At 43.6% G+C, this 25,842-nt stretch overlaps 1 protein-coding gene across 1 annotated transcript in view; it reads right to left on the reverse strand.

The window, feature by feature from the left end:
• Positions 1 to 848: 848 nt before the first annotated feature.
• The window catches only part of ahr2b (aryl hydrocarbon receptor 2 beta), a 47,751-nt gene continuing 22,757 nt past the window's right edge, over positions 849 to 25,842 (reverse strand). The window contains 9 exon segments of the mRNA NM_001123556.1: positions 849 to 1,678; positions 1,901 to 3,812; positions 3,903 to 4,044; positions 5,754 to 5,863; positions 6,119 to 6,321; positions 8,749 to 8,888; positions 9,079 to 9,199; positions 13,934 to 14,023; positions 14,694 to 14,794. Coding sequence (NP_001117028.1) covers positions 1,568 to 1,678; positions 1,901 to 3,812; positions 3,903 to 4,044; positions 5,754 to 5,863; positions 6,119 to 6,321; positions 8,749 to 8,888; positions 9,079 to 9,199; positions 13,934 to 14,023; positions 14,694 to 14,794 — 2,930 coding nt within the window. The 3' untranslated portion in view covers positions 849 to 1,567.

Genomic DNA, 25,842 nt, shown 5'->3' on the forward strand with positions numbered 1-25,842 from the left:
AGACAAGAGATGAGTGATGACGGGAGACTTCAGTGTCAGGGGACATTTCAATTGGGAGGATCTGCCATGTTTCTGTCAATCATCGACTGACATGGACTTCCATTTGTTGAATATGCTGAGTCATCATGGCAGCCTCGTGGGAAGTTCGACTTCTAGTCCCATGTCTGTAGTAACTGTGGTTACTATACTAGTCCTTATAGGACTTCTACGTCTCCTGCGTCTCCTATAGATGCAGCATTAGGGCCCGCATTCCTCCACAGTTTGTATTATGACCACAAGAAGTTAGTGTATGGCTTAGTGAAGTTTAGATAACACCAAAATAAAACAAAAGCAAAGAAAAGCAAAAAAAGGGTTTACTACTATTGATATAACATTATCAACATACTGCATCAGAGTATTGTCAAACTGTAATGACATTTGGATACCAATAGCATTACAAGGGGTATCATCTGAAAGCACATGCCTTGCATGGTTAGTCATACTGCCTACTCTGCAACCAATGCAGACATTTCGATGAAATACATCGTCTTTTCCTCAGAACGTCTATTAGTACATTTACATTTTAGTAATTTAGCAGACGCTCTTATCCAGAGCGATTTACAGTATAGAGTCCATACATTTTCATACTTTTTACACACTGGTCCCCCTTGGGAATCAAACCCACAACACCGGCGTTGCAAGTGCCATGCTCTACCAACTGAGCTACACGGGACACTTGTACACTGCTTCATTCACTCTCCAGAACAAGAAAACACAAACACACACGAACACCTTTGCACACGCACACACGCTGTAAACATAGTCATATTCATCACAGTCATAAACACAAGTGCACTCACATCGTTTTACATAATATCTTTATATAAGAATATAGATTCAATTTCTGTATTTACACTCCATACAAAAATGTTTGTTATGACTTTATTTTTGTGTACAATTTTAGTATTTTGTTTTGTTTTCCCATGAGTGAAAACTTGAATGGTGTCCTATCACCATCCGACTATAACGTAAGTGCACAAGAAACAAACGTAAAAAAAGAAATTAATACGGCTTGCTTCATTAGAATATCACTTTGGGAATTGGTCATGACCTTAAAAAGCCATGTAATGCTCCATTATAACGCAAGCCAAATGCACTAGTGAGGATTCATACTTCATTCATATCACTGAAGGCAATTAAACAAACAAGTTGTGACAGAAACTGTTGTTACACAGTAATAAAAACAAAGACAAGGCATCAGCAAACAAAACAGAAGACAATGCAAAAATACAAAGAAAACCAGTTCAATTTGAAGTTGCTGCTTTTTGTTCCATTGCTGACAAAATTGACAAGGGGTAATTAAAGGAGTCCTTGTATTTACTGCAAACACTGATATAGGGAGATGGATGGTGTGTTTGACCACACATGATGAGGGGATGGCTTGTCTTCACAACACCCTCACTGAGACATCTCTTAAGGCAGAGGGTTGTCTATGAAAGCGTACAGACGGAAGGATGAATAGATTCATGGATGGCTTCCTCCTCTCTCTGTCCGCCATTTTTACCTCGTAAGGCAAAGTGACGCATGTTTAGAAGTTGCAATAGTTGGTTTGGTTGTGCTCTGTAAAGCACATTGATCCATTTACAAGGGGTGGTAAAGAGAATATTCCATTGCTGTCTATAACAGGGAGGCTTGGAATCTGTTGGGAGAAGAAGTATGACAAAAGATAGAATCAGATGTCTGGTTGTTTCATAAAGTTTCATATCATAAAGTAAAAATGACTCATATCAAGAAATTACTTCATAACTATTTAGGGCCCTGAGTTTTCCTATCTGCGTGAAAACCAGTTCATTTGGTAAGGAAAAAAATCACTGCTCCATCTATAACAGTAGCAGCAGAGGACGAGAGGGGGCTTAGTTACCTGTGTCTGTCCGACTCCGCTGCATCCAGCCAGGTACTGCTGCATGGCCAGTAGGCCCTCAGGGGTGGTTATTTTGGCCACCAGCGGGCGAGACAGGGGGCTGGTGCTGGCGTTGTCCTGGATGACGGCTGACGTGCCCACCACCGGCTCACTGGGGCCCCACTGGAAGTAGCAAGAGCCCTGTGGAGGACTCTGGTCCTGGGGGTCCACCATCCTACTCTGGCATACAGACAATGTGGGGGCCAGCCTGGTGCCATCCACGTGGCTGTTTCCATTAGGGAGGGGGGGTGAGATGTTCTCAAACATGCAGCTACTGGATGGAGCAGGCTGGCCATTGGCCAATCCCCCCTGCTGGGTTCGGTGGTACAGTCTGTTGGGGTTCTGTGGCCAAAGGCCTGTGATAGGGACCCTTTGGGTCTCTGTGGCTTGACTGTGACAGTCAGGGATTAATTTGTGTCCATTTGGCATTATTCCATTCTGTATTGTGCTGGCTGGGGGTGGCAGCTGCTGCTGGTTCTGGGGCCACTGCCGAACTCTCTGGATTTTGAGTGACTGAAATGGTGCACTGTTTCCCTGAAGGCAAGCAGTCGGAAGGGGATTAGATAGATTGAGATCGCTAGATTCAATCTGGGGTGAAACAAAGGCATTACTGGGAATCATGGATGCCCAGCCATCCACCAGACTAGGTGCTACATGGTTGGACTGCGGAACAGAGATCTGCTGTGGTCCGTTTGGTGCCATTGTAGCTGGCACGCCATTATGAGTGAAAAACTGTGGAGGTGACTGGTTAGAGTGGACCTGGCCAGTGATACCCTGAGGGCTTCCCATGTGGTTGTTTGGTGCCTGAGCACAGGATCCAGCCATGTTGGTGCCAAACGTAACAGCCCCGTTCTGGCCTGAGCTGTGTGGGATACTGAGCTCGGGGAGCTCCAGAGAGGGGGTGAAGATGTCGTTGAGCTGTAGCTGCTGCAGGGTGGGGATGTTCAGGTCCATCTGAGGGATCTGGGGGCCAAAGTGGGAGAGCCTCTGGGTGCTGTTGAACACCTGGTGTGGTCCTGCCTGGTTCTGTCCTGCCAAACCATCTGGTCCATTGCCTGTTACCTGACCAATTTGACCGTTCACTGGGGAGCCATTATGGATAAAGCTGCGACTGTCAAGCAACCCGGGCTTGCACTGTCCGACACCTGTAGGGCTTACCATTCCTGTGAATGGTCCATCCTGGTTGTTGTTGTTAAACATCTCTGTGAACAGGTTTAGGTTAGGGTTGTTGTTGACCATAATGGAGCAGTTGGGCTGGTTACCGCTCCCCTGGCTGCTCTCCTTGAACAAGGCTTCCTCCACGTAAGAGAAGATGTCGTTTGTCATGATGTCATCCAGCTCCGGGGAGGTATTCCCGCCACCAGTCCCGTTGGATTCCTGGCTCAGCCTGAGGAGGGCACTCTCCCATTCCATCAGCTCGGCCGCGTCCACGTCCAGCCCCTGCAGCGCCTCACACAGGTCCCCATCTCGTGCCATCTTCTGCAGGGCGTCTATCATGGACACCACCGCCCCCTTCTGCTTCACCTCACTGGGGCCGTCACCATCATCATCCCCGTCGGGCCCCTGGGGCTCCATGCTACTCTGCCAGGAGTTACAGGCCACATTGGTGAGCGCTCGGCTGTCCATGAATGCCTGGTCTATGGGTAGCTGAGGCTCCTGTGGCTGGGTGTAGACGGACTCGTCCTGCGTCAGTAAGGAGCCCAGCAGAGACTGGGGGTCCAGGGACTCCACCTTGCAGATTTTTGGGGAGTTGGTTTGGAATTCATTGGCATCCAGAGTGGGGCCGGTCTCGTACAGCAGGGCCTCCCCGGTGGTGAAGCTGAATGGCAGCTGCATCTTCCTCTGGCGTAAATGCTCCTCTCCCTCGGAATTACTGTATCATATGTATGAATGAATGAATATACAATCATATATTTTGAGAAACAATAAAAAATGATGATACAGACAGATACTGATAACTCACAGCAAAGCTCTCTGGCGTGCAATGATGAAGTCAGGCCTTCCTCCTTTGTAAATGAGCCTGGCATTGGCCTGGACCCAGACCCAGCACCCGGTCTTCTGAAGTAGTCTGAATGTTGTCAGACCACTCTCTCCTGTCTTAATCACTGAGAGAAGAAGATTCATAGCATTAGACAAATCTGCAAAAAAATATTGATCAAACGAATAAAGGGTTATTATACAGTTGAAGTCGGAAGTTTACATACACTTAGGTTGGAGTCATTAAAACTAGGTTTTCAACCACTCCAAAATGTTCTTGTTAACAAACTATAGTTTTGGCAAATCTACTGTGTGCATGACAAGTAATTTTTCCAACAATTGTTTACAGACGGATTATTTCACTTATAATTCACTGTATCACAATTCCAGTGGGTCAGAAGTTTACATACACTAAGTTGACTGTGCCTTTAAACAGCTTGGAAAATTCCAGAAAATGATGTCATGGCTTTAGAAGCTTCTGACTGACTAATTGACATCATTTGAGTCAATTGGTTGTGAACCTGTGGATGTATTTCAAGGCCTACCTTCAAACTCATTGCCTCTTTGCTTGACATCATGGGAAATTTTTAATAAATCAGCCAAGACCTCAGAAAAATAATTGTAGACCTCCACAAGTCTGGTTCATCCTTGGGAGCAATTTCCAAACGCCTGAAGGTACCACGTTCATCTGTACAAACAATAGTACGCAAGCATAAACACCATGGGACCATGCAGCCGTCATACCGCTCAGGAAGGAGACGCGTTCTGTCTCCTAGAGATGAATGTATTTTGGTGCGAAAAGTGCAAATCAATCCCAGAACAACAGCAAAGGACCTTGTGAAGATGCTGGAGGAAACAGGTACAAAATGATCTATATCCACAGGAAAACGAGACCTATATCGACATAACCTGAAAGGCCGCTCAGCAAGGAAGAAGCCACTGCTCCAAAACCGCCATAAAAAAGCCAGACTACGGTTTGCAACTGTACATGGGGACAAAGATCGTACTTTTTGGAGAAATGTCCTCTGGTCTGATGAAACAAAAATAGAACTGTTTGGCCATAATGACCATCGTTATGTTTGGAGGAAAAAGCGGGAGGCTTGCAAGTCAAAGAACACCATCCCAACCGTGAAGCACGGGGGTGGCAGCATCATGTTGTGGGGGTGCTTTGCTACAAGAGGGACTGGTGCACTTCACAAAATAGATGGCATCATGAGGGCAGAAAATGTGAATATATTGAAGCAACATCTCAAGACATCAGTCGGGAAGTTAAAGCTTGGTCGCAAATGGGTCTTCCAAATGGACAATGACCCCAAGCATACTTCCAAAGTTGTGGCAAAATGGCTTAAGGACATCAAAGTCAAGGTATTGGAGTGGCCATCACAAAGCCCTGACCTCAATCCTATAGAAAATCTGTGGGCAGAACTGAAAAAGCATGTGCGAGCAAGGAAGCATACAAACCTGACTGAGTTACACCAGCTCTGTCAGGAGGAATGGGCCAAAATTCACCCAACTTATTGTGGGAAGCTTGTGGAAGGCTACCTGCAACGTTTGACCCAAGTTAAACAATTTAAAGGCTATGCTACCAAATACTAATTGAGTGTATGTAAACTTCTGACCCACTGGGAATGTGATGAAAGAAATAAAAGCTGAAATGAATCATTCTCTCTACTATTATTCAAACATTTAACATTCTTAAAATATAGTATTGATCCTAACTGACCTACGATTTTACTAGGATTAAATGTCAGGAATTGTGAAAAACTAAGTGAAAATGTATTTGGCTGAGGTGTATGTAAACTTCCGACTTCAACTGTAAATGATGAACAAAACCTACTTCTGACATGGTTGTCTGCGCAGTACATCATATCAGCTGCATGGATGAACTGATAACCAGAGCCTCTCATACACAACTCCATCTCTGAGTAGCCCAGGACAACCTTCCCCCTGTAGAGAGATGACAACACAGGACACACCATATGAGCATTAGTGGAAAGTACAGCACATAACACATGTTCACCTGTGAAGTCATCCCTCAAACATGTTGAATATATAAGTGAAATTGTGACATATTTAAAAAAAAAAGTCATACATTTGATCAAGGCACAGGTTAAATACTACCATACGTCTTTCCTAAATGTAGGCCAAGGCTTCCAACTTTTTGGGACGCAGTGAGAATTAGTTTCAGGCCTTTAGAGTCACCTGGCATCAACACCCATGGGGGTGAAGTCGAGCTTGTGTTTGGTCTGGAAGAAGATTGTCTTCGTTCTGATCTCCAAAATGGACGGGTTCTGGACAGCGGTGGCGATGGTGAACAGGCCCAGGTTGGGCTGGTTGCGTGTCCCGTCATCCCCCAGCATGCTCTGGGTATGGAGGAACTTGAGACGCCCCTGGAAGTTCAGAGCCTGAATATGAGGAGAACAAAGGGATGTTATACTCAGAATCTTGGCTAGTGACTATAAACATTTTAGCCAAACTTTGCCAAGATCCACCACTCACTTTATACTGTCAGATTAATCAACGGTGCTGATATGTGTTATTATCAGGGTATCAAAGGCAGGGTATATTACTGGAAACTTTCAAAGCTTACCAGTAAACTACCAGAATTTTGGAAACTTTCAAGGATTTTATGTAATCCATCATAAGACATCTAGTGGCCCTTTTGGGTACTTCAGATTATCACTAGTTTCTGTAAGTATGTCTGGCCCTCTCTATCTGGCCTTATCACATGTCAAATATATAAAATAATTCAATAAGATTATTTACACAAAAAAATAGAATAACAAAGCTGGAAAGCATTATCCTAAATATAAACCATCAACTTATAGTGAATAACATTGGTGTTTTTAATGTGAGGCTTTCAGCATGATATATCGTTCATCTTTTTTTTTACAGACTTATTTATTTTACTACAGTACCAGTTTGGACACACACAGTCATTCAAGGGTTTTTCTTTATTTTTATTATTATTCCACATTGTGGAATTTTTAATTTGAGATTCTTCAAAGTAGACAGCTTTGCACACTCTTGACATTCTATCAACCAGCTTCATGGGGTAGTCACGTGGAATGCATTTCAATTAACAGGTGTGCCTTGTTAAAAGTCAATTTGTGGAATTTCTTTCCTTCTTAATGCGTTTGAGCCAATCAGTTGTGTTGTGACAAGGTAGAAGTATTATTCAGAAGATAGCCATGTTTGGTAAAAGACCAAGTCCATATTATGGCAAGAACAGCTCAAATAAGCAAAGAGAAACGACAGTCCATCATTACTTTAAGACATGAAGGTCAGTCAATCCGGAACATTTCAAGAACTTTGAAAGTTTCTTCAAGTGCAGTCACAAAAACCATCAAGCACTATGATGAAACTGTCTCTCATGAGCCCTGCCACAGGAAAGGAAGACCCAGAGTTACCTCTGCTGCTCAACTGTTCAGAGGGGACTGCGTGACTCAGGCCTTTATGGTCGAATTGCTGCAAAGAAACCACTACTAAAGGACACCAATAACAAGAAGACGCTTGCTTGGGCCAAGAAACACGAGCAATGGACATTAGACCAGTGAGATTTTTGGTTCAAACCGCCATGTCTTTGTGAGAAGCAGAGTAGGTGAACGGATGATCTCTGCATGTGTGGTTCCCACTGTGAAGCACGGAGGAGTGATGTGATGGTGTGGGGGTGCTTTGCTGGTGATACTGTCTGTGATTTATTTGGAATTCAAGGCACACTTAACCAGCATGGCTACCACAGCATTCTGCAGCGATACGCCATGCCATCTGGTTTGTGATTAGTGGGACTATCATTTGTTTTCAACATGACAATGACCCAACACACCTCCAGGCTGTGTAAGGGCTATTTGATAAAGAAGGAGAGTGATGGAGTGCTGCATCAGATGACCTGGCATCCACAATCACCCGACCTCAACCCAACTGAGATGGTTTGGGATGAGTTGGACCGCAGAGTGAAGGAAAAGCAGCCAACAAGTGCTCAGCATATGTGGGAACTCCGTCAAGACTGTTGGAAAAGCATTCCAGGTGAAGCTGGTTGAGAGAATGCCAAGAGTGTGCAAAGCTGTCAAGGCAAAGGGTGGCTACTTTGAAGAATCTAAAATCTAAAATATTTTAATTTGTTTAACACTTTTTTCATTACTACATTATTCCATATGTGTTATTTAATAGTTTTGATGTCTTCACTACTATTCTACAATGTACTGTATGTCAATATGTATTTGTTTTCAATATGTGGTGAAAAAGTCAATCATTGTACGATTTGCAGAGATAATTGAAAATAATGCCATTGTTGATTATATACTTTTTTCATTAATTAGGCTATATTCTCTTAAACCATATGGTCTTTCTACTAGAAACCCATGGACAATATGGACACAGATATAAAAAAATATATATTATATATGAAAACATTTTTTATTTTACCTTTATTTATCTAGGCAAGTCAGTTAAGAACAAATTCTTATTCTCAATGGCGGCCTAGGAACAGTGGGTTAACTGCCTTGTTCAGGGGCAGAACGACAGATTTTTACCTTGTCAGCTCGGGGATTCAATCTCGCAACATTTCGGTTACTAGTCCAACGCTCTAACCACTAGGCTGCCTGCTGCCCCAAAGTTATTCAAAGTTATTCAAGTATAAATTACCAAAGTTACAATAGATTGCCATAGAGTTTCTGTTAATTACCAAAATTACTGAAGATTCTACTAACTTTGGTAAATTATCGGTAGCTTTGCAACCCTAGTTCTTATGACACAATAAAGTGTATGAGGTACTTTCTGGTGATAATACAAAGTGGATGTTTTCTCTACAGCCCTATAGATGAGTGACTCACCAGGAAGCCAGAAGAGTTGTCGAGGAGGCAGCGGAAGCGACACACAAAGTTCCTCTCCAGGAAGGAGGAGTTCTCTGGGGGGAGCTGCTCAGGGTTATAGGTCACAATGTTCCTGGTGATGTCACTGCTGCTTTCCATGCCTGAACATAAAAACAGGGTGAAAGATCGTATAATGAGAGTTTATCATCAAAAACATGGGGCAAAACTTAACTTGAAATAAACACACCTAGCTTGAACAGGCTCCCATTGACATCAATCGATGACTTACACAAGAATTCACTGAAAAAACTACCCAAACTGTCCACAAACCATTCCCTCCAGATCACTCACCATCTCCTCCCTGCTCTGGGTCAAAGGGCTTGGGGTTGAGGGCAAAGTGAAGCTGTCGTCTGAACATTGCTCTGTCGTCTGTGTGGATCAGCTCAAACACACTCTGGTGGACCACATCTGACTACAGACAGACAAAGAGAGAGGGCAAACTCAATGATTGTACTCTATCAAAGTTAAAAGACAATTCCACCCCAAAACTATATTTTGGTATTTGTTTAATTAGTCCATTGTTGATATAGTCCCAAAATGTTTTGCATGTCAGCAATCAAGTTAAGAATTTGTATACCGATTGTATAAAACATTAGGAACATCTGCTGTTTCCTTGACATAGGCTCACCAGGTGAATCTAGGTGAAAGCTATGATCCCTTGTTGATGTCACCTGTTATATCCACTTCAATCCGTGTAGATGAAGAGGAGGAGACAGGTTAAAGAAGGATTTTTAAGCCTTAAAACAATTGAGAAATGGATTGTGTATGTGTGCCATTCAGATGGGGAATGGGCAAGACAAAATACTTAAGTGCCTTAAAACAGGGTAGGGTAGTAGGTGCCAGGTGCACCGGTGTGAGTGTGTCAAGAACTGCCACGCTGCTGGGTTTTTCATGCTCAACAGTTTCCTGTGTGTATCAAGAATGGTCCACCACCCAAAGGACATCCAGGCAACTTGACACAACTGTAGGAAGCATTGGAGTCAATATGGGCCAGCATCCCTGTGGAATGCTTTGGACACTTTGTACAGTCCATGCCTCGAATAATTGAGGCTGTTCTGAGGGCTGAAGGGGGTGCCACTCAATATTAGGAAGGTGTTCCTAATGTTTTGTTCCTAAGGTTATATATCTTGAAAACTTGATTGCTGACATGCAAAACATTTTGGGACTATATCAACAATGGACTAATGAAACAAATACCAAAATATAGTTTTTGGATGGTTTTCCTTTAAGTCTAGTTTATGACAATGGCTGTAGCCTCGATTATTATGGTAGACACATACTAATAATGGTGTCTACAGGCCATATCAGGGTTACTTCATGACATGTGTACTTTACAAGTAGTCTGGCCTCCACTGGAATGGACAACTAATAGGAGCCTTTAGAAGGACTTAAAATAGGAAATGCAACTGTGCTGCCCACCACTGCGAAACTATAACGGCAATGTAATGGAGCTCAGCTTATGTCTGTTATTAAGCAAACAAACCCTGAAGCCACAAGACTAAAGTGGGTTCTGGACACTGTTTGTTTCTGGTTTCATCGGATTCACTTATAATTTAGAATTCTGGCGCTCTCTTCAGAACAAGAGGAACAATGTGGTTTGTGGTCAAAGCCATAGTGGACTCTTGGAACCAACAGAGTAACATCACATGGCAGATGGCACTGATATACAGGTAACTGTCAAAATAAAGGAAACACCAACATAAAGTGTCTTAATAGGGCGTTGGGCCACCACGAGCCGACAGAATGGGTTTAATCTGCCTTGGCATAGATTCTAAAAGTGTCTGGAACTCTATTGGAGGTATGCAACACCATTCTTCCACAAGAAATTCCCTCATTTGTTTTATTTATGGTGGTAGAAAACGTGGTCTCAGGTGCCGCTCCAGAATCTCCCATAAGTGTTCAATTGGGTTGAGATCTGGCGATTGAGACACACACACACACACACACACACACACACACACACACACACACACACACACACACACACACACACACACACACACACACACACACATCCTTTAAGCTCCCTATGCTCCTTTGAAACCCCTTTTTCAAACTCACTGAGATCTCTTCTTCTAGCCATGGTAGCCAAAATAATGGGAAACTGGGCATGTTTATACGTGACCCTAAGCATGATGGTATGTTTTAATTGCTTAATTAACTCACCTGTGTGGAAGCATCTGCTTTCAATATACTTTGTATCTCTCAATAGTCAAGTATTTCCTTGATTTTGGCAGTGACCTGTATTTTCCCTTGGTCAAATTTAATTAACTGAAACAATGCATTTCTACTGAAAACCAACGCGAAAGGCTTCGTGCGAACTGTAACTCTAAATATAATCCAACTACTATAAAGACTGTTTGTCTTCTGATTTGTGGCAGAAGTAAGCTCTGTGTGTGTGTTTGTTGTGCTAAACTCCAAAGGCTTGTATTAATACTGACATCCCTCTCAGTGGGGCATCATAGTTACCTGTCAACACTGAATACACTCTATACTATATAACTGTAACGAAAGAGGGGATAACGCATAAATATATTGGACGAGGAGGTCAATAACTGTCAAGCTAGTAGGATTATTCAAGCAAACTACACTGCTCAAAAAAATAAAGGGGACACTTAAACAACACAATGTAACTCCAAGTCAATCACACTTCTGTGAAAAAAAAAACTGTCCACTTAGGAAGCAACACTGATTGACAATAAATTTCACATGCTGTTGTGCAAATGGAATAGACAACAGGTGGAAATTATAGGCAATTAGCAAGACACCCCCAATAAAGGAGTGGTTCTGCAGGTGGGGACCACAGACCACTTCTCAGTTCCTATGCTTCCTGGCTGATGTTTTGGTCACTTTTGAATGCTGGCGGTGCTTTCACTCTAGTGGTAGCATGAGACGGAGTCTACAACCCACACAAGTGGCTCAGGTAGTGCAGCACATCCAGGATGGCACATCAATGCGAGCTGTGGCAAGAAGGTTTGCTGTGTCTGTCAGCGTAGTGTCCAGAGCATGGAGGCGCTACCAGGAGACAGGCCAGTACATCAGGAGACGTGGAGGAGGCCGTAGGAGGGCAACAACCCAGCAGCAGGACCGCTACCTCCGCCTTTGTGCAAGGAGGAGCAGGAGAAGCACTGCCAGAGCCCTGCAAAATGACCTCCAGCAGGCCACAAATGTGCATGTGTCTGCTCAAACGGTCAGAAACAGACACCATGAGGGTGGTATGAGGGCCCGACGTCCACAGGTGGGGGTTGTGCTTACAGCCCAACACCGTGCAGGACGTTTGGCATTTGCCAGAGAACACCAAGATTGGCAAATTCGCCACTGGCGCCCTGTGCTCTTCACAGATGAAAGCAGGTTCACACTGAGCACATGTGACAAACGTGACAGAGTCTGGAGACGCTGTGGAGAACGTTCTGCTGCCTGCAATATCCTCCAGCATGACCGGTTTGGCGGTGGGTCAGTCATGGTGTGGGGTGGCATTTCTTTGGGGGGCCGCACAACCCTCCATGTGCTCGCCAGAGGTAGCCTGACTGCCATTAGGTACCGAGATGAGATCCTCAGACCCCTTGTGAGACCATATGCTGGTGCGGTTGGCCCTGGGTTCCTCCTAATGTAAGACAATGCTAGACCTCATGTGGCTGGAGTGTGTCAGCAGTTCCTGCAAGAGGAAGGCATTGATGCTATGGACTGGCCCGCCCGTTCCCCAGACCTGAATCCAATTGAGCACATCTGGGACATCATGTCTCGCTCCATCCACCAACACCACGTTGCACCACAGACTGTCTAGGAGTTGTCGGATGCTTTAGTCCAGGTCTGGGAGGAGATCCCTCAGGAGACCATCCGCCACCTCATCAGGAGCATGCCCAGGCATTGTAGGGAGGTCATACAGGCACGTGGAGGCCACACACACTACTGAGCCTCATTTTGACTTGTTTTAAGGACATTACATCAAAGTTGGATCAGCCTGTAGTGTGGTTTTCCACTTTAATTTTGAGTGTGACTCCAAATCCAGACTTCCATGGGTTGATAAATTGGATTTCCATTGATTATTTTTGTGTGATTTTGTTGTCAGCACATTCAATTATGTAAAGCAAAAAGTATTTAATAAGATTATTTCTTTCATTCAGATCTAGGATGTGTTGTTTAAGTGTTCCCTTTATTTTTTTGAGCAGTATATTTTCAGCGCACAACAGGATGCAATCATAGCTGTCATAACTGTAGTTTATAAGAAAGCATCATCTTTGATCTATTTTCGTTTGAAAGACATCCTTGCCCTGTCTCTACTGTATGTACAGTATGCTTAGTTGCAAGTTACTATAACATAGGCCATAGGGTTCGCCACATATGTTTGAAAATGTATGCCTCAGTACTGAGTTGTAAGTCTGTAATCTTACTATATGGATGTGGCAGCAATGACAAAGGATCAAAGCATTACCCCAGCTATACGTCACGTTCTTGTGGGCTTCGCAGAAAAGTATAGATGCAGTAGAAATAATGACAGAAGGCATGGCTAACACAAAGCACATGTGCTACAATAGATCATATAGCTCAGTATGGAGTAGAAGTAGGCTAGTGCATCCACAACAATGGGATTTCTCTTCGTCTGTGGGAAAGAATGTCATGATCATGGTTATATAAGGAATTCTCAAACTATTATTTCCAAGAGAAAGGCAAAGCGCAACTGCAAATTTGCTACAAGACGCTTCCTTCAACAACTGCTTATTTTGGTTAGTTAACAGGTGGTTGAGTTGCACATTCGCTTTCCTTGATGATAAATGGAAATCTGGATTGTTACCAAGTTATGCAGTGGGCCGTAGCTCTCCAGCAAAGATGGTGCATTGCCTTGCTCACATTGATTAACAACAAATGTTGCCTTTGGTTCTCTGTCTCTTAGAAGATTAATTCTCAAAGGGATTCAACTATCCAGAGCAGACATTCAACAAAAGCCCACTTTATCCCCCTAATTCCTAAATGTAATCTGTTTCCTTCATTCAAATGTCTTGCCTTTGTATTTCAATATCAATCTTCACGACACCCGATAATTATTTTTTACAAAGACGGAAAGTGGTGAGGTTATGCAGTGATGAGGAGCAAGGCTTACATATGTGATGTTGCAGTTGTGTTATGCTACAGATGTTGGAGTTGTTACCTGATGGAAGCCCAGGTAGTCTTGGATAGTAGGAGAGGCATAGAACACATGTCCTTCAGCTGTGACCACCAGCACAAAGCCATTCAGAGCCTGCAAGAATAAAATACAGTGTTAAAACAGTAACACACTCACTTATATACACACGCACATACACACTGATAATCCTCTCACTTTCACTATAGTCGAGCTACATCCACAAACACATCAATTAGAGTGTTTCATTGAAGAGGACATTTTGTTTATCTGGGGTATTATAATCTGGCAACCTGTTAACTTGCTATCAGTTTGCCGACAACTGCCTCTGATGCTCTGCCTTCACAGATCCCTCAGCATTGACTGATGATCATAACAGCCTCCATCGTGAGAGAAGAAACCCAAACATGCCATTCATCGCTCGGTGTGAAAGTGTACCTGACATCTGAGTGTGAGTAAACAGTGTGCTATAGAACTAGAAAGTGTTCACTTTGTTTAATGTAGTAAACCGTGACCAGGCCTTGGCATAAAGCACCAGGACAACCTATTTCACCTATCAGAACTTCGTGCTAAATGGATGGTCCTGGATTATAACTCAATCCACCTGGATTAACAAACAAATAAACAATGTCTGGCTCTAGAACTACGTGTCTGTCTGTCTGTCTGTCTGTCTGTCTGTCTGTCTGTCTGTCTGTCTGTCTGTCTGTCTGTCTGTCTGTCTGTCTGTCTGTCTGTCTGTCTGCGTTGGTCCTGTGAAGTCAGTGGTCTGTACTGTACTGTATTGTACCTGGAGTAGTAGGTCCCCCTTGGAGAAGGTTGTGGCTTCCATCCCATTAATGTTCAGCCCATTCCCACTGGGAAACAGGACACTGCTTTTCTTCATGGTTGCTGCAGACAGAGAGGGGAGGAGAGGGATAGGGGGAGAGGAGGGCGGTAGAGGGGAGGAAAAACAAACTCACATCAGCACGCTATCCTGAAAGCAATACGCACGGGAGTCTGGGGAGTCTGGCGTTTCTGGGGTTTCTGGGGTTTCTGGGGAGTCTGGGGTTTCTGGGGAGTCTGGGGTTTCTGGGGTTTGGACTTTTGGCACTTTCACTTTTTCTTCGTTTTTGTTCCCTCAGCCAAGTTCTCCAGTAGGGCTCATGTGTTGGCGCTCAGTAAAACATACCGACTCCCTCTCTCACCACTTCTCCTTCACATCCCTGCCCATCTCTCTCTTCCGCCTTTTTCCACTCTGGCTGCCACTCATTCTCCCTCCCTCCCTCCCTCCCTCCCTCCCTCCCTCCCTCCCTCCCTCCCTCCCTCCCTCCCTCCCTCCTTTTCTTTCAGCCTTTGAATGAATACAACGTCGCCCGGTTGGAATATTATCGCTATTTTACGAGAAATATTGCATAAAAATTGATTTTAAACAGCGTTTGACATGCTTCGAAGTACGGTAATGGAATATTTTGAAAAACAATTGTCACGAAATGCGCTCGCCCTTCGGATAGTGACCTGAACGCACGAACAAAACGGAGCTATTTGAATATAACTATGGATTATTTGGAACCAAAACAACATTTGTTGTTGAAGTAGAAGTCCTGGGAGTGCATTCTGACGAAGAACAGCAAAGGTAATCCAATTTTTCTTATAGTAATTCTGAGTTTAGTGAGCACCAAACTTGGTGGGTGTCAAATTAGCTAGCCTGTGATGGCCGAGCTATCTACTCAGAATATTGCAAAATGTGCTTTCTCCGAAAAGCTATTTTAAAATCTGACACCGCGATTGCATAAAGGAGTTCTGTATCTATAATTCTTAAAATAATAGTTATGTTTTTTGTGAACGTTTATCATGAGTAATTTAGTAAATTCACCGGAAGTTTGCGGTTTTTGATATAAATATGAACTTGATTGAACAAAACATGCATGTATTGTATAACATAATGTCCTAGGAGTGTCATCTGATGAAGATCATCAAAGGTTAGTGCTGCATTTAGCTGTGGTTTTGGTTTTTGTGACATATATGCTTGCTTTGAAAATGGCTGTGTGATTATTTTTGGCAGGGTACTCTCCTGACATAATCTAATGTTTTGCTTTCGCTGTAAAGCCTTTTTGAAATCGGACAATGTGGTTAGATTAACGAGAGTCTTGTCTTTAAAATGGTGTAAAATAGTCATATGTTTGAGAAATTGAAGTAATAGCATTTTTGAGGTATTTGTATTTCGCGCCACGCTTTACCATTGGATATTGGTGAGGCGTTCCGCTAGCAGAACGTCTGTCCCTAAAAGGTTTTAAGGTCACTCTCTCTTATGGCTTTATCTGTCCTTTACTGACTGTCCTCCTCACCTCTCCTCTGTCATTACCCATTAATCCACCACACACCCCCTCTCTCCCCTGTCCTCTTCCTCTCCTTCTTTCTTGGACAGAACCACAGAGTTTGTCTCCAAGACACAATGCTTATGTGATTCTACTGGACACAATAATCAGTTTCTATGATTTATTTTCTCTCCCTGCAGGGTATTTCTTCTTCTCATCCCTGTCCCTGTACCACAGCCAGACAGAGTGGGATTAGATGACGCTGAGTGAAAACAACTGGCATGTGTAAGATTACATCATGAGAGATGGTTCTGCTCTCGCTCAATGGGTTTGAAGCCCTGCCATCGCCTAAAGGAAAATCATGGTGCTGCGAGGAAATTCCATCGATCATGATCAGGACTGAACCTCAAATGTTTCTATCTTCCTCTGAATGACATATTGTTGGATGCCAGTTCGCACACATCTGTCGAAGTACCAGCAACATGGGCTATCCATGTTTAGTCTGTAAAAAATATCCAGACTTTTTTGGTGAACAAGTCAACCTGCCATGTTTTCACTGGAGTGAAAAACAGATGGGCACCAGGTTTAAGGAGGATGCCTTTCCTTGCAATATTAATTATGCATATTTCATAATAGGCTTTATGAACCGTGTAATATTGTTGCAAGACAAAAAAGCAAATGGTTTTATTGCAGCTTGCTTGTGGACATTATAGGCATACCATCCCATTTCAAAGACAAGGCCAACCTGATGGGTTCAATACTCCATATCATATCAGATCAAAGCACAACTCACTGAAATCAAAGTATGTGAACGAATCCAATTCCATGAAAATCCTTTTTCATGATATAAATGGGACTGTACTACCAACCAACTGCTCATATTTCTGGGGCTTCACAGTTATGTGGACTTGCTTCAGGGAAAACATGTAACCCTATACAAACAACTGTTATGATACGCAATTAAAATGAACAAGGACATCCACTAATACATATAGAGAAGCTATTCCTAAGATTGCCAAACAGATATGGCTTTCATAACTTTCATAAATGTCCCATTTTAATGACAACTAAATATTTACATAGAAGCTAGCAGTTGTAATGATTATAGTTGTGAATACTCTCTCTCTCTGTGAAAGGGTTCTTCTTTAGACAACATGAGCGACAACCAGTCAAACCATGCATTCCTCTGAGAGAAGATTAAAGAAACAAATCTGTCATAAAAACAAAGAAGTTTCCAAACAGGACAAATAACAACACATTATATACAATCTTTTGCAAGGAGTTAAATATGTGTAAAAACTATAGTATGCAGATTTGTTTATGTGAGAATGAGAATGGTATGATACGTGTGGATGTGTGTGACTGACTGTGTGTGGTAAATCGCTTTTAGGCTCCTGGATTACGATTCCCAGGCTTTTCCCGACCTGGGAAGACTTTCAGAAGAAAGAGTACTAAACAGCCCAAATGATACCATTTGTTTTGTTTTAAAAATACATTAAGGGTTTCTTAACATGATCAGTGTTCTGGCTGCAGTTTGACATTTCATCAGCAGTGGAAAAGCCTGAAATGAAAAGCTTTCCACTGTAGTGAAATGTTGGAAGCGCTTCTAGCAATAGGAAAATCAAAAGCTACTCCACCTGTGGATATTGGGAGGTATCGTATAATCCAAGTCAAATATGTGACAAATAAAACGTTAATGTCTTTTTTATTACGTAGAACAAAAACTTTTATAGACAAATGTCTCAGATCACAATTTTTTAAACCCGTCTAAGACCTTCTATGCTGTCTCTACAACTCTTTCAAGATGCCAATCATTTTCACATAGTATTTGAGGAGTCTATCTGTGGGTACACGTCAACAAACATTCTAGGGTCTTGTCCGTACTATACAGAGTGCACCACTCTTAAATCTGTGATCACCCTTCATTTAAGCAAAGGAACGACGAGGTTGATTGACCGGGGAAGTTGTGAAATGGGAGTGACAAGACGCCACTGGTCTGTGCCTGAAACACTGTGTGACATTCCCAAGAGAGCTACAAAGCCTGTTAAGACAACCACTTCCAGTCAGGGGATTACAAAAAGCGACTTTTGGCACAGCCTCAGTTATAAAAGGAAGGCTGAGATCCCACTGCTTATGTTGTTAATGGCACATACAACGCCTGGGGCGAGAAGCAGCAGGGAGTCTGTAACTTTGTTATTACTGCACAGCATTTCCAGGGAGCGAAAGAGTGAGAGACAGTGTGTGCCAAGCTCGCCTACTGGCATTCAGCTTGTCTGTTTGTTTTGGCTGTGCTGGGCCTGTGCCCCCTTTGCCAATGTGAGTGAAGTGCCACATCAGCAAGTTGAAAAGCTCCCAGAAAGGTGGTAGACCACTGAAACTTGACTCATTGTTCACAACCTCATTTACCTCAACATCCACCCCCTTCCCCCACTAGGGGGCTCCACTTGGTAACATATACACATGCTAGCAAAATTGACCCATCTCAATATCTTTCCTTATTTTTCCTAAAACCATGCCCAATCTACATGACGCACACTCACACACACACATTACACACACACACAGCTCAGTCCACCTGAGCCCACCCAATCTATGTGAGTTCAAAGAGTAAATCCCCACAAGCTGAATGGAGCTTTTGTTTCCCCCTGGTGTCTGAGTGGCATGCATCATCAGTTGATGAGCAGGTTCTGACCTGCAAAACAGCTTCAGAGAGAGAGAGAGATGGGGAGAGAGAGGGAGAGCGTAGACAGAGCCAGAAAGAGTGATGTGTGTTGTAGTAATGTACAGTGTGTTCATGTGCTGTACAGTCTGAGTGAATGAGCATAGGAGTTACCATAGGACAAGAGCACGTGACGGTTTACTACACTGCCGGTTTCCTATTGGGGGAAGCATATTAAACCTTGTTTGTTTTTCTTTGAGGTGGTTTTTCCAGCATTAGGCCTGCAGTGTTCTTCTGTAATCAGTAGATTTACTGATGTCTTTGGACTTGTTCTATACTCTCTGAGTTGACTCAATAGATTATACAACCAGTTTAATCTGGTTTAATGGTACAAAAAGAGAGAAAAAAACCCTACAAAGTGCATGGGACTGTCTGGGACATACAGTTCAATTATGTTCATTATTTGCGGCTGAAGGACTGACAGCCAGGGATGCTCCTCAACCAGAGGATGTCTGTACGTCCCCTTCCCCCTGACCTTCCTGACCTTCCTGACCCCACTGTGTCTGGTTCACTGGGGAGCTAGCCTTTCCCGATTGTGTCTGCTGGGTCGTGGGACCCCCTCAGCCCTCTCCGTCTCAGCCTCAGGAACTCCACTGACCTCCCCAGTCTGGCAGCCAAGTGGTTGGCCAGGACTCAGGAGCAGCACAGGAGAGCAGTAACCGTTCAGTACTGCACAATGCACCGCCACACATAACAGTGCAATAAACGCTAGCAGTTAACAATGGGAAAAAAAGAAGAACACAATGCACTGGGAAAGAAAACCAGACTCAAAACACACAGAGCGCTGCTAAGGGCCCACTTACTCACGCAAACAGTGAGGAGGGCAAAAAAACAAATAGGATGTGTTGGATCGTCCAGATTCTGGCTTGGATTGGCCTGCCTTGCACTGTGTGTTTTGGAGAGCGTGCCTGTCTATGTATGAGAGAGGCAGTAGGGCTACACAGTAGGTAGAGGCAGTGTGTTTGTCATTAGGTCTGATATTTAGTCTGTTTTCATTTGTTTGGTCGTTTGATGCGCAGCTTCGTTTGCCTGGGAGCTTGTTCAGAGACTTGAGCCTGAGCAGCGTTCATTATGTGTGTGCTTGTTAATGTCTGTTTCTAGATGGACATGACTTTATGTGAGCATGTTAGCATTCACTTATGTGTGTGTTATACTGTATGTGTGTCTGTTTGTGTGCTCTGTGAGCACTTTCCAAGAGGAGGCAGGCAGGGGGGTGTGTGCTCAGGGGGCCCCTCTCACCGCTAAAAGCGTTGCGTGACTAGAGTGGACGGATGGGCTGGGGAGAGGCCACATCCTGGGATTTTCCTGCGGCAGCTGCTCAGATAAGGGAAACGCTCTTGTCGGTATTGCTTACAAAAGCCCTGGGGGCCCATGCGGTAGGAGGGAGGATGTGTGTGTGAAAGTGTGTGTGTGTGTGTGTGTGTGTGTGTGTGTGTGTGTGTGTGTGTGTGTGTGTGTGTGTGTGTGTGTGTTTGTGTTTGTGCAGGCTGCTAGATCAGTCCTGCAGCTTTCAATGAGAAAACCTGTCTTTTGGCACAGACCCAAGGTTTAACAATCAAAACCCGACACTGCCAGATAGTCGGCTGGACTGTTTTTGCAAGCGTAATTTTGTGTGGTCTCACACGAACACTGCAAAGAAGTTTGGCGGTCATCCAGATCCTTACAACCCCTACGATGTTTTCTCTGTACTTTGTACTTTTCAGTTCAGCAAAGTCATGACAAATACATGTAAAAGACAACAAACGTGCTGTTTTCATGCTGTGAAAGACATGCACCGAGTACTGTTATGACTCTTGTCCTTCACACAGCCAGTTACCTATGCAAATACCTTCCCATAATACCTGCATTGTCTTTTAGGAAAACAGATTAGCCATGAAATAAAAGACACATTTGCATCAATGTGTTTATAAAAGCCACAGCTGATTTGTAAACACAAGTTTTTCAAAGGGCCCTGAATGGGCCTACATACAACCGATGTGCCACCACCCACATGAAAGCACACATCATTTGTTGATTCTTCTAAAAGCCTGTCTAGTGAAAAGCCTGTTTAGAGTCCATGTCATTACAGCATGTGTTGACCTAGCATCCACCTTCATCCACTGCCCCTGCCATTGGTTGATTCCTGTTATCATACTCTATCATGTATAAATCCAGGTGATTCACGTTAAATAACAGTAAGCACATACATGATTAGGTTAATGGTTTGGCAGCAGCTAATGGTTTGGCACACAACCCTACTGTAGAATAGAAAACAAATCAATCTCCCTTACTGCCCTCCAAGTGTTACTAAACTTGCAGCAGATGTTTGATAACTATATCTGATATCTTCATCCACCCAATGATGTTTAGCTAGACTGAAGAGGAGGACATTTTGACCTTTTTAAACCGTGGCTGATTGTCCATGAAAGTGTTTTTCAGTATGCCTGGCTATGAAACCCGACACCGCTCTGACAGGGCCTTAACCACCATCCCACTGTGGCCTCCCGTGTCTGTTACTACCACCATTATAGGATTCTATAACCGTAGAACATGAGCTTCACTCCAGGCAAGACTTCCTTGTCATTCAGTGTAACAGGAACTGGTATAGCCCTTCAAGAACTTGATATCTTCTCAACGGTATATAATTAGCTGAAATTAAAATAAAAAAGAGGGGAGGTAATACAGCTGGTTCGGCTATTTAGGAGAGATCTGTCTACAGTATATTATGTACAGTACATGAAAGACGTGACTTGATGGCCCAAAGACGTGACTTGATGGCCCACTACAACTTATCATGTGCAATGTTGTGCTTAGTAGTGCCTGAATAATACACTATATGCATACTTAAATCTGGACATTGACTTGCCTAGTTAAGAAAAAGGTTAAATAAAAAAATGTAATACATAATCTGGACACTGACTTGCCTAGTTAAGAAAAGGTTAAATAAAAAAAGTAGATTTATGAAAGAAAGACTGTGCTAGCCAGAAAGAGAGGCTGGGTACGAGCTCTAAAAAGTGAAAGACTGAAAGAAATGCGGTTGAAGGGACTGGGACTGACAGAGAGTTTATAAAAGGCAGATTGTGCAAGAAAGAGAATTAATGAGTATAAATGAAAGTGCACGACATTGTCGTAGAGAGAGAGGGGCTGGGAGAAGCGCAGTGCCAGAAAGAGAGGGAGAGAAATGAAAACATGCCAGCTATGCATAGGGGAATATTATCTTGATTTGAAAACATTTAGTTCCAGCAGATTCAGTACACAGATCTCTGTTCTCACGCAGATGTGCAGGAAGTGGCAGGCAGGGACACCATGCACCCCAAAAATCTGAGCGGGAACAAAGTACGTGAGGACAGCTGGTAGGTGGTCCGGAGGGGGGCTTGGTGAATTTTGCATCTTTTGAACACCTGAAACAGCTTTTTCCTGCAATGTAGAGCCATAATTATTATGCTTTATTCTATCTAAATAAATATGTCTATTTTTCAGCATATCTATACATACTGTACCTATTGAGTTGTCTGTATCCTCCTGATTGGTGGTTATTTTTCTAAAGAAACGAAATATGTTTCTCTGCATTCTGCTAAATTCTGATTCAAAATTTAAAGGAATGCAAGTCTTATTCAGTACATTTCGTTATTGCTTGCTTTTCTAAAGTCTACCAAACTTGCCAGCAGGCATGCCAGCTAAAATAGTTTGACAAGCTAGCTACTTTAACTTGATTGATAGCCTGAAAAGGCTTCTTGGTAGCTAGTTATGAGGTTGGGATATTGGGAACCTATCTGGGCTAGCTAAAGCCAACTTCATACAATTGCTAAGTGGCTTGTAATATTACAGAGAAAAAACTAAACCCATTTTTATTTTATGATTTTTTTTTAAACAGGACAAATCTGAGGGGGCACATGCCTCTATGGGCATGAAGCCTGTGGGGGTGGGGATAATGACACAGCGAGAGCCAATGGGGTGAGCTAGCTGCCCTATAGGGCCAGCCCTCTGTCACTCACTTGATTAATGTTCCTGTTACTTCCATGACTGGAGGGAAAGGCAACATCGTCTGCCTTTTCTTATCATAGTACAGTGCCACGAGCTGTTCTCTCCCTTACCGTGGGGCAGACGGTATTGGAGGATGACCAACAGGCTCAGAGACAGTTTCTATCTGCAAGCCATCAGACTGCTGAACACTTGAACTGGACTGACCACATGCTCTGATTCTCCGCACCTTAGCACATCACTGCTGCTGCTGCTACCAGCACATCACTGCTGCTGCTGCTACCAGCACATCCCTGTTGCTGCTGCTACCAGCACATCACTGCTGCTGCTGCTACCAGCGCATCACTGTTGCTGCTGTTACCAGCACATCACTGCTGCTGCTGCTACCAGCACATCACTGCTGCTGCTGCTACCAGCACATCACTGCTGCTACCAGCACATCACTGCTGCTGCTGCTGCTACCAGCACATCACTGCTGCTATCAGCACATCACTGCTGCTACCAGCACATCACTGCTGCTACCAGCACATCACTGCTGCTGCTACCAGCACATCACTGCTGCTGCTACCAGCACATCACTGCTGCTGCTGCTACCAGCACATCACTGCTGCTACCAGCACATCACTGCTGCTACCAGCACATCACTGCTACTACCAGCACATCACTGCAACTACCAGCACATCACTGCTGCTACCAGCACATCACTGCTGCTACCAGCACATCACTGAAGCACATCACTGCTGCTACCAGCACATCATTGCTGCTACCAGCACATCACTGCTGCTACCAGCACGTCACTGGAGCACATCACTGCTGCTACCAGCACATCACTGGAGCACATCACTGCTGCTACCAGCACATCACTGCTGCTACAAGACTCTTATTATACTGCTCAGTTTATACATCTGCACCCCATCTCCCCTTCCTCAATACACGTGTATATATTTTACTATAAATTGTGCCTTCCTGTATTATACTTATGATATGTTTATACTATTCTACTGCCATTTACTTTGTTTAAAAAAAATCTTATTGTTGTTGCATTGTCAAGAAGGAAACTACAAGTAAGCATTTCTTTAGACGATGTATACCATGCGTATCCCATACATACAACTAATAGAACTTGAAACTTGAAGTGTAGTTGAGGTACTTGAGATTGGTAAATGTCTTTGCTATAAGGCTAAAGTTAAAATTGGTGGTCAAGTTAGTATTGGCCATCGTCTGAAGAATTGTTGTCAGTTCATTTTCTTAACCCACGACTGCATGGCCAGGCATGACACCAACACCATCATTAAGTTTGCAGACGACACAACAGTGGTAGGCCTGATCCCCGACAACGACGAGACAGCCTATAGGGAGGAGGTCAGAGACCTGGCCGGGTGGTGCCAGAATAACAATCTATCCCTCAACGTAACCAAGACTAAGGAGATGATTGTGGACTACAGGAAAAGGAGGACCGAGCACGCCCCCATTCTCATCGACGGGGCTGTAGTGGAGCAGGTTGAGAGATTCAAGTTCCTTGGTGTCCACATCAACAACAAACTAGAATGGTCCAAAACACACCAAGACAGTCGTGAAGAGGACACGACAAAGCCTATTCCCTCTCAGGAAACTAAAAAGGTTTGGCATGGGTCCTCAGATCCTCAAAAGGTTCTACAGCTGCAACATCGAGAGCATCCTGACTGGTTGCATCATTGCCTGGTACGGCAATTGCTCGGCCTCTGACCGCAAGGCGCTACAGAGGGTAGTGTGTACAGCCCAGTACATCACTGGGGCTAAGCTGCCTGCCATCCAGGACCTCTACACCAGGCGGTGTCAGAGGAAGACCCTAAAAATTGTCAAAGACACCAGCCACCCCAGTCAAAGAGTGTTCTCTCTACTACCGCATGGCAAGCGGTACTGGAGTGCCAAGTCTAGGAAAAAAAGGCTTCTCAACAGTTTTTACCCCCAAGCCATAAGACTCCTGAACATCTAATCAAATGGCTACCTGGACTATTTGCATTGTGTGCCCCCCCCAACCCCTCTTTTACGCTACTGCTACTCTCTGTTCATCATATATGCATAGACACTTTAACCATATCTACATGTACATACTACCTCATTTAGCCTGAATAACCGCTGTCTGTGTGTAGCCTCACTACTTTTATAGCCTCGCTACTTTTAAAGCCTCGCTACTTTTATAGCCTCGCTCCTGTATATAGCATGCCTTTTTATTGTTGTTTTATTTCTTTACTTACCTATTGTTCACCTAATACCTTTTTTGCACTATTGGTTAGAGCCTTGGTTAGAGTCTACACCTGTTGTATTTGGCACATGTGACAAATACACTTTGATTTGATTTATGTTAGAAGTACTACTTTATGAAGAACTGCATATTTTTCTTTTACCTTTATTTAACTAGGCAAGTTAAGAACAAATTCTTATTTTCAATGACAGCCTAGGAACAGTTGGAACTGCCTTGTTCAGGGGCAGAGCGACAGATTTTTACCTTGTCAGCTCGGGGATTCGATCTTGCAACCTTTCGGTTACTAGTCCAACCATCTAACCACCTGCCGCCTCATGAAAGCCAACTAAGCCATCCTGGATGAGGGGTTCATCCAAGTAAATAAACAGTGTTTAGGCACCATTCATAACTCAATATGAGAGACGCATTGAACAATTTGAGTTCTTCTCCGTGTCTGTTAAAAAATTATGTTTGATGGGGGCACTCAGGGGGGCACAATCTAGGATAGGAATCTTCCTCCTTGGCAAACGTGAATATGATCTGGCAACCCAAACTAACTCTGTGCCTGGTGTGCTCTAGATATCACACTGCCATACTGATCCTTATCACCTTGTATGCAGTTGATCAAAGCTGGGAGAAAGAACTCATTGTGCCGAGACGTACGGGAATAGTTTGAAGACCAAAAAAAACACGTTGAAATTGGCCCATATCTCCCGTCTAAATTTAGCCTCTCAGATCA

Source organism: Salmo salar, chromosome ssa25 (genome assembly GCF_905237065.1).
Source record: "Salmo salar chromosome ssa25, Ssal_v3.1, whole genome shotgun sequence".
NCBI classification, from domain to species: domain Eukaryota; kingdom Metazoa; phylum Chordata; class Actinopteri; order Salmoniformes; family Salmonidae; genus Salmo; species Salmo salar.